Source organism: Sinocyclocheilus anshuiensis, unplaced genomic scaffold, assembly GCF_001515605.1.
Source record: "Sinocyclocheilus anshuiensis isolate Anshui unplaced genomic scaffold, SAMN03320099.WGS_v1.1 scaffold363, whole genome shotgun sequence".
NCBI lineage: Eukaryota > Metazoa > Chordata > Actinopteri > Cypriniformes > Cyprinidae > Sinocyclocheilus > Sinocyclocheilus anshuiensis.
Genome location: NW_015552568.1, coordinates 91,397 through 100,990, shown reverse-complemented (window position 1 = coordinate 100,990; position 9,594 = coordinate 91,397). Strand labels below are relative to the sequence as shown.

At 37.6% G+C, this 9,594-nt stretch overlaps 1 protein-coding gene across 1 annotated transcript in view; it reads left to right on the top strand.

Annotated features, from left to right (window-relative positions):
* The window catches only part of LOC107664990 (integrin beta-4), a 38,793-nt gene that overhangs the window by 6,038 nt on the left and 23,161 nt on the right, over positions 1–9,594 (top strand). Inside the window, exons 3-19 of the mRNA XM_016455695.1 lie at positions 418–500; positions 2,077–2,175; positions 2,278–2,482; positions 4,038–4,134; positions 4,216–4,387; positions 4,514–4,777; positions 4,937–5,026; positions 5,128–5,250; positions 5,596–5,763; positions 5,850–5,926; positions 6,022–6,224; positions 6,394–6,497; positions 7,306–7,401; positions 7,510–7,639; positions 7,747–7,872; positions 8,079–8,185; positions 8,755–8,788. Of these exons, the coding sequence (XP_016311181.1) occupies positions 418–500; positions 2,077–2,175; positions 2,278–2,482; positions 4,038–4,134; positions 4,216–4,387; positions 4,514–4,777; positions 4,937–5,026; positions 5,128–5,250; positions 5,596–5,763; positions 5,850–5,926; positions 6,022–6,224; positions 6,394–6,497; positions 7,306–7,401; positions 7,510–7,639; positions 7,747–7,872; positions 8,079–8,185; positions 8,755–8,788 (2,178 nt within the window). The remainder of the gene's footprint in view (positions 1–417; positions 501–2,076; positions 2,176–2,277; positions 2,483–4,037; positions 4,135–4,215; positions 4,388–4,513; positions 4,778–4,936; positions 5,027–5,127; positions 5,251–5,595; positions 5,764–5,849; positions 5,927–6,021; positions 6,225–6,393; positions 6,498–7,305; positions 7,402–7,509; positions 7,640–7,746; positions 7,873–8,078; positions 8,186–8,754; positions 8,789–9,594) is intronic.

Genomic DNA, 9,594 nt, shown 5'->3' with positions numbered 1-9,594 from the left:
GTTGCGTTTATAATTTTGTTCAGTGTGTATATATATACACACACACACACACACACAAAATATATAAATGTCAATGCACTGAATAAAACATCAGCCCAAGTGTTATTTATTTTAAATAATGATAGCAGAAATTCACTTTTCAAGCAAAAGAAGTTTATTAGGTTGTTTAAATGATAATGATTTATTGTTAAAAATAATGACGGAAAAAGTATTTGGTTGCTGCTATTTGGACTTTTTCAAGAATAGAACAGTTGGTTAAAAGACATTGCAAAAATGGCTCAGAAAAATGTTAAGTTAGTTTGGAGGAAGTCTCTGGTATCATTTGTTTGATGTTTAAATGTTTTATTTAATGCATTGAAATTCAAAGGTTTCCCAAATATATAATGCTAAGAAGACTATGCTTTTTGTGTTGCATAGTGAACCACTGTACTGCTGCCAGGGCAAAAACCTGCTCAGAATGCATCCGGATTGACACAGGATGTGCTTACTGCCCCGATGAGGTGAAACTCCCTGATCCTTATGCTGAAGAATGAATTGATGTTATATATGTTTTTAACATGTTTCCATAACTAGTCTCTATGACGTGTTGATCCAGAGATCAGGTCTGTAGAAGAGTATTAACTCATTTATGAATGAATGAATGGATGCATTTATATAGCGCTTTATGGTGTATTGTACACCCAAAGCGCTTTAAAATCTCTCCTCAACCACCACCAGTGTAGATTTACAAATCTAAACCATTACAATCTGATTAGAAATGTCCAACCTTCATTTAAACAACAATTTCATTATTCAATTACGACACAACAGTCTTATTAAACAGTGATTTGAGCTGTTCTTCTCTTTTTTTGTCTTTACTGTCACTTTTGAGCAATTTAATGTGTCATTGCTAAATAAAAGTATTAATTAGAAAAAAAGAAAAATCTTAATGAACTTTCGACAAGTACTGTATTTTATTTTATGGCCCCCACCGTAAGTGACACCTATGGTCAGGCCCGGATTTATTTATTTTATTTAAATGTTTTCCCATAAATGTTTTGCTGGGGTTAGTGCAATTGGAATAAACAAATAAATTATTTATTAATAAATTACGGTGATGTTTTTGAATTCTTAAAATGCATTTAACAATATTAATATTCTAATTATATTGCAGGCTCTTAATTATTAAATTAATATTTTTCTGCAATTAAAGTTAGAACTATTAAATTCTCCTTTGTAGTTGCCCTAATGAAAAGCTAATTCTTGAATCCAGAGTTAACTATAGTATTAGAAACCTTATAAAAGTGACTTATTGCCTTTATTTGACCCAATATTTGATAGGCAATAAGTAGCCTATAACAATTTTCATGACATTAATAATAAATATCATTAATGCCATATTTCTACAGTGTCAGTAACTGCATGTTAAATAGCCTAGGTGTGGTGCTGTGCGGATTAAATTGCTTAATGTACCTTCACCACAGAGACTTTACTGTTGACATATAAGTGTTGTGTGTCGAATTCAAATGGGCAAGCGCTGCTTATTATCACTTCAATAGAGCGGCGAAAGTGTCGAGCTACAGTCGTTGTCAGCGCTGGGCGGGCGTGAGACACTGGTCCGGGGTGGTCCAGCTGTTCTCTTGCGCTGCGTGGTTTAATCAGGTAATTTAGTGCCGTTTCATCACTTGGCTTTCAGTGTTTGTTTCCCATGCGCTACAGTAAAGCCGAGGTGATTAAAAGATACCCGCAACTCTAGTGTAAACGAGTACAAAGACATTTTTATCACTCATATCTTTTGGACTGAAATAGCACAGACACTAATATGTGGGGGTGTGGTGGGATTTCGGCAGTCGGCACACCGGGAAAAGCTCGGGTGCTCCCGATGAATTCAAGGTCTACTTTTCCTTTCCTCCACAGTCAATCACGTCGGGCCCCCTCAATCCCTGGGCCCTGGGGCTTCAGCCCCGCCTAGCCCTTATGTTATTCCGGCCCTGCCTATGGTGTTTGGTTATTTGTATGTTCATAAAACCTATTGTAGCTCTCTGTATGACCACAGCTGTGTCATTGCTTTTATTTTTATCTGTTATTTCTCTTCAGCTCTTCGAGTATGAGCGTTGTGACCTGAAGGAAAACTTACAGGCCCGTAAATGTAGTAGTCGGATGGTAACAATTGAGAGCAGTAGGAAAATTGAAGAGGTTTGTTTTATCAGAATCTGTCCCTCACTTTAGTTACTTGTTCATGTTGTGGAGTCATGTGTGTTTATGCATTCATGTGCCTTTTTGTCATCTTTTTTTCAGAATGTGCAAATCGATAAGTCACTGAAGTACTCTCAGGTGGCCCCTCAGCTAATGAGCATGACGCTTCTCCCCGGGGAGGAGAAGGAGGTGGAGATGGAGGTGTTTGAACCAGCCCGTGGCCCTCTGGACCTCTACATCCTCATGGACTTCTCCAACTCTATGTCTGATGATCTGGACAACCTGAAGAGGATGGGAGACCAGCTGGGTGAGCGAGCGAGGAGGGTGGTGTAGCATAGTGGTTAGATCTGGGCTGGTAACCATTGTAATTTGGGCTGGGTGATATGATGATTTGCTGTGTAAAATTAAGCACCATTGTAAATTTTTCAATAAACTACAGTAGAAAACATGGTGTTAGAGTTGGTAATTTTAGATCTGACTCAGTTTAAACTGGAACTCTGATTCAACAGTTCGTTCTCGTCTCAACATGTATGTGTGTGCGTGTATATAGCCAATATAAAATAAACATTTTATATGTTATACCAAAAGGCTAAACATTTTTTTAGCTATATCGCCCTGCCTAGTTCAAACATTGCAAGGGGTGATGCAACCATCATAATTGACAAGTGTCTGCTAAATGAATAATGAAAAATGAAGACCTCAAAGGGGTCCTATTATGCTCTTTTACAAAGTCTTGATTTTGTTTTGGGGGTGTACTAGAACAGGCTCTCATACTAGGTTGTTCGAAAAACACATTATGTTTCAAATTTGTTACATTATTACAACACTTCTCTCCCCTGTCTGGCATGAACGGTGTTTAAAGGGGTCCTATTATGCTCTTTTTCAAAGTCTTGATTTTGTTTTGGGGGTGTACTAGAACAGGCGCTCATACTAGGTTGTTCGAAAAACAAATTTTTCACATATTTTACATTATTACAACACTTCTCTCCCCAGTCTGGCATGAACGGCTCGAATAGTTCCTGTATCAAATGAAGGCCCGCCTTCTGAAATACGAAATGTGCTGTGATTGGTTAGCTGGGTCAGTGTGTGTTGTGATTGGCAGCATTCGGCGCCTGGTCGGGAAATGTCACGCCCCTTACCATAGCCGCCTGCGAGATTCAGTGTAAATATTGCGTCAGTATCAAATCAATTTGAGCGCGATTTAAACCCGGATGATTGTAACCACTCTAAGTTCATCTGCCTTGGGAAAGCTAGTGTGTCTCCGACATAGTGATAACACTCGTTGCCTTCTCTAGTGCAGCTCAACCAGGTCTTATCCCATTCGTCGATATTTGTGACGTCACAAATCCCAGAAAATATGCGTTGTAGTCCAAACGAGTCGTTCGTTCTAGTTTTTGAAAAGTGATTTCTGTTAAATAAAATATCTCCTTTTGAAATGGACTTTGCAGATCTTTTTTTATGCTCAAACAGCAACATTACAGACTAACTAAAGTTGAAAAAGTGAAAAAGCATAATAGGACCCCTTTAATAATTGTTAGAATTGTTTATGTATTGCTACACTGCAACAGAGTGCTGAGTTCTAGTTATTTTTACATTGGCTGTTGTGTCACGTCTCACTGTTTTTCATCTTGAGCCATAAGTGTTGCATTATTTAGATGGTGGGTCAAGTTAACTTCAACTTTTAAATATGTATTTCGAGTCTCTCTCCGAATCTATTGCGAATTGTCTTGCTGTTTTTGAATGCAATTTCTAAAATTATACCCCTTGGGCAAGCTAGGGTTGGGTGCCAAACTCATGAGTACAAAATTGTTTGTTTTGCAACATTTTAATATTCATTCATTGTCTGGTTTCACCTCATGCAGCTCAGCTTGTTGGCAAACTCTCTGACGATTACACCATCGGATTTGGCAAATTTGTAGACAAAGTCACCGAGCCTCAGACAGACATGAGGCCATCTAAGTAAGAATAATACAGCGTTACAGCACCACGCAGTTTGACTTTGTCTGCACACGCTCCTTATATATGTGTTTCCTCTTACAGATTAGCAGTGCCGTGGGCCAACAGTGACCCTCCGTTTTCATTCCGTAACGTCATCAGTCTCACCAACAACATAAACACCTTTAGACAGAAGCTCCAGCGAGAGCGCATATCTGGCAACCTGGATGCCCCCGAAGGGGGTTTTGATGCCATCTTACAGACTGCTGTGTGCCAGGTATTGAGAGTCTATTTTTAAGAAGTTAATTCGGTAGACAGAAGTGAAAAATGCTTGGCATTTACAGTACTATAATAGTAACTTACTTCTTACTGCTACAGTATAACTTGTTTCCCATTTTCACAGGAACAAATTGGCTGGAGGAAGCAAAGCACCCACTTGCTGGTCTTCTCCACCGAATCGGCATTCCATTATGAGGCAGACGGTGCCAATGTGCTTGCGGGCATCTTGGATCGTAACGATGAGCAATGCCACCTGACTCCAGATGGAAATTACACACATGATATTCGTCAAGACTACCCATCTATACCTACCCTAGTGCGACTTCTGGTGAAACATAACATCATTCCAATCTTCGCAGTTACTAACCACTCCTACTCTTACTATGAGGTTTGTATGCCTTTAAAAAGTATTTTAATTGTCTCAGTGACATAAGTGCATTTTATGTCCATTTAAAAGTTCTCAGAGACCACAATATGAATAAACATTATATTGAAAACTGGATATAAACTTCCTTGTGACACACATTATGGTTTCCTTTGTGTGTAGAAACTTTCTGAATACTTCCCTATTGCTGAGCTGGGACAGTTGCAAGAAGATTCCTCTAACATCTTGAACATTTTAGATAAAGCTTTTCAGGTAAATTTATTTTCATACCAAATACATTGCTGAGATTTTATTTTTATTTTTTTTTTTCAAAATGGATGTAACTCTTTTTTTAACCATCATTTTTTGAACAGAATATTCGCTCCAAGATCAGTATCCGTGCAGAAGACAGACCAAAAGCAGTGGAAGCCAAGATACTCTCTCAGTCCGGCACGTTTTCTGAATCTGGCTATTTCAAAATCAATCCAGGTGAAACTGTGAGTGCCTTTGACTTCTTTTTAATAGACAACTTCAAATGTAGTCTCTCACGCACATGCCATTTTTTCAGAAGGAAGGAAAAATTAAATAACTTAATATGATTTAAAAAGTAATTTTTTACGAACATATTTTTAATTGATTCTTTTTTTTTTGATGTATTTCCTTAATTATTATTTTTGAATTTATTGAAATATTTGATGTAATTTATTACTTATCCGACAGAAAACAAAATGCATGCTGGTTTTCACACTAGCTGCATGCACTGCAATTTTATAAAATCAATTTTATGCTTTAAAATGTAAAAACCTTATAAATACGCTGATTCAAGTTTTCTCTCTGTGAAGGGTAAATTTAGAGTCCGTCTGAAGGCTCTTAATCAAGTGGGAGAGCAGCATGTGTGTAATGCCAACGGGGCTGACCGGGCAGGAACCTTAAGAGTCAAACCAACCACCTTTAGCTCTGCCTTCAGAATCAATGCTGAAGTGCTCTGTCAAACATGTGACTGCGAAAAGGTGAGGCCTGCAACCTCTTCATAACCCTTCTCCTGTTCTGTGTGTTCATTTAAAATCTTACACTTCTGTTTCTACTTTAACATCAGACCCCAGTTAAAAATGCAGTGCGCTGTAACAGCCATGGAGATCTTGTCTGTGGGAAATGCCAGTGTTATGATGGATGGTAGTATTAATTTTTGTTATTTTGACATCTTTGGTTTGTGCCGATTATATTGCAGTCCATAACCCCGCTTCTTTTCTATGCACCGCCTCTCATAGGCTAGGACCTTTCTGTAACTGTTCAGCAGGGTCCTCCACAGACTCTGCCATGTGCATCGAACCTGGGAAGACCAAGCCTTGCTCGGGCAGAGGAGACTGCATGTGTGGGACCTGTGTGTGCTATAACCCAAACCAGTTTGAAGGTCCCTTCTGCCCCTTTGACAAATCTCAGTGCCAGAGATTTTGTGGATTTCTCTGTAATGGTTAGTGAAAAGATTTTTTTATTTTAATATATCCCGAATTTAGTTGGAGAGATGAAAGAAAGACAAGCAATACAGTAATTTGATAATGTTGTATTAGTTGCAGACATGCTTTGATGTGTTGTCGTAGTTAAGTTTCCAGATTTCTGACATTTTATCTTTGCAACAACAGAACGTGGAAGCTGCAGTATGGGCAGATGTGTTTGTACACCGGGATGGACTGGAGATGCCTGTGAATGTCCCATCAGCAACGGATCATGTCTTGACAGCAAAGGGGTAATGTTCACAAAAATATAAATTCACTATGCAAGCACACTATTGTTCAAAAATTTAGGGTCAGTAAGACTTTTTTTTAGAGAAAGTAATACTTTTATTAATCATGGATGCATTAAATTGAAATGACTGAAGTAATGGCTGCTGAAAATTCAGCTTTGGCATTACAGAAATAAATTGCATTTTAAAAATATATTGAAATAGAAAACAGTTATTTTAAATTGTAGTAATATTTCACAATATTACAGTTTTACTATTTTTTTTATTAAATAAATGCAGCCTTGGAGAGAATAAGCGACTTCTTTTAAAAAATTAAAACTCTTATTGACTTTAAACTGTATGGTCACCTAAACTATGTCCCCAAGTCTATGGTATGTCAATATTCACATTTATTTTTAAAAATTACATATTTTGGGCTTATGTATTTGGGCTTTATTTTGCAATAATGACCCACTGACTGCACAAAAATGTAAAATCAAAACAAATATAAAAAAGGGCACAACAGTCTATATATAATGTATTATATGAATATTTATTATTATATTATTTAATTTAAGTAGTTGGTGTCATTTGCTGGTAGTTAAAATTCATTAACTACATCAACACTGAAACTGATGTTTTTCCATTGAATTTTAAACGATTTGATATCAGTGCTCACAATATGTTTTCTCTAAATCATAGCATAGTTGAGGCAAACCCGTCTGTCACAGAACTGTTGACAGTCTAAGAGACCTATTTCACTCATAACTCAATTTTGAAATGTGTCTAGGTAAAACACAGTTCTGTGTATAATAAAAGTGTTCTTTTGTAGGGCATCTGTAATGGCCGTGGTGTGTGTAAATGCGGTCGTTGTGAGTGTGAACACTCCGGACTTCCACTGAGCCCCACTTGTGAAGCAAACTTCCAGGTACGACTGTGATGTGTGTGTGTGTGTGTGTGTGTGTGTCCGTTTGTCTGTATTCCCTGTTAATTAGTTATATACTTATACCAACTCCAACCGTCTTTCATAATGCAGCAACAATTGGGCATGTGTGAAGCCAAAAGGAGCTGCGTTCAGTGCCAGGCCTGGAACACCGGCGAGAGAAAAGGACGGAAATGTGATGAATGTTTCTTTAAAATCATCATGGTGGAAGAGCTCGAAGAAGGTACGGCATCACATCTTAGTTTTATATTAAAAGACATAGCTATACTCATGGATTTGTTTATGGATGGATGAAACAATGATGAATTGATTTAGTTACTGTGTCCACAGATAAAAACGTAATAGAGACGTGCAGTTTCCGTGACGAAGATGACGACTGCACATACCACTACACTGTGAATTATCCATTAAACATCACAGACAAAGAACACCACGTCCTAGTAAAGAAAAAGAAAGGTGAGATATTCACAAATATTAATTGTACTTTTTTTATGATAAAAAATGTAATGATTTATACATCATTTGGGTGGACCTATAAGTTAATTTAAAATAATTTGTCATATACATATGTATTATTTCATACGAAATATAGCTCTTGAACAAGAGTGTGGTGAGTAATGCACGTCAGGGTTAAACTAACTGATTGTTTCTCTGTTTATCAGACTGTCCACCTGCAGGTTTCCTGTGGTTGATTCCTCTCATTATGTTTCTGATGCTATTGCTTGGTTTGCTTTTGCTCTGCTGCTGGAAATACTGCGCCTGTTGCAAGGTAGATATACACATATACTTTATTTTATTTTATTTTATTTTATTTTTACCATGTCAGAAAGTCCTGAAAAGGAAGTTTTGTCAAATTTAGTAAACTATAGCTAACAAAAGTAAGGAAAAGAGAAGAAAGAAAAATGAGAAAGGGAAACAAACACCCAAATTTAATACACAAACACCTTCCCATAACCAGGCACGACATCAGGAGTTTCCAGTGTCAAGTTATTTTCTGTTGTCAGTGAAACTGAAAATACTGCACAAAGAACAAAAATGCAGTCAGTCCGAACATGTTTAATGTGTATTATACAGCTAAGTGGAACAGAACTGTCAAGATTTTATTGGAGGCGATGATATATGATTAAAAAAGTAAGATGTCTTGTTGCTTGTCTTGTTATCTATATACACATCAAATATGTTCTAAATGTCTTTGATTCTGTTGTGTTGGACAGCATTTTTGCTTTCTTTGAAACCACAAGTTACTTGCTGCTTAAAACTTGTTGTGTGCGACTGGTTAAGATGTGGTTTAGTAATGTTAAATCTCAGCTGATTAATGTTTGCTCTCTGCCCCAACAGGCATGTCTTGCTCTTCTCCCATGCTGTGGCAGAGGTAATCATCTTTCACTCTGTTACACTTCAGTTACATTATACAGAGTTCAGCAGAAACAGGTTTACCGTTTTGTTTTTAATGTGTTTGTGATTGGCAGGTCGTATGGTGGGATTCAAAGAAGATCCCTACATGCTACGCCAGTCTTTGTTGACCTCTGATCATTTAGACACCCCAATGGTGCGCACCGGCCCGCCCAAAAGCACAGACATTGTGCGCTGGAAAGTGACAGACAATGTTCATCGAGGACCAAACCACCCACAGAACCAAATCAAACCCAACCCCAAAGAGACCAGTGAGTCTAGACTGAGATTCAACTAGTTGTCTAGTCATCTAGTGTGAACAGGGTTCAGTATTAAAGTAACCGTTCACCCCAAAATCTAAATTCTTGTCGTTCCAAACCTCTGACCTTTTGTTCCACGATAGAAAGAAAATGTTTTGAAAAATATTTCTGTACAAGTCAATGGGGGGTCCAAAAAATCCACAGATGAAAGAAAGTATTATAGGTTTGGAACGACATGAGGAAAGTAAATGATGGCAGAATTGTAATTTTTGGGTGAATGATCCCTTTAAATTTTTTGGTAACATGTCTTTTTTTATGACACAGGCTTTTTTCATGCTTGTTTAGCTTGTATTCTTATTCTTTCATCTCTCTGTATTTTTCTTTATAGTCCAGTACCCTGTCTCTCTTCGTCTGAACCGGCAATATTCAGAAACTCTATCCAACCCTGAGGCTCGAGACACAGACATGCTCAGGCGGGAAGTAGAGGACAACGTAAGGGCTTATAAATGTGTGATACAACCCCCCC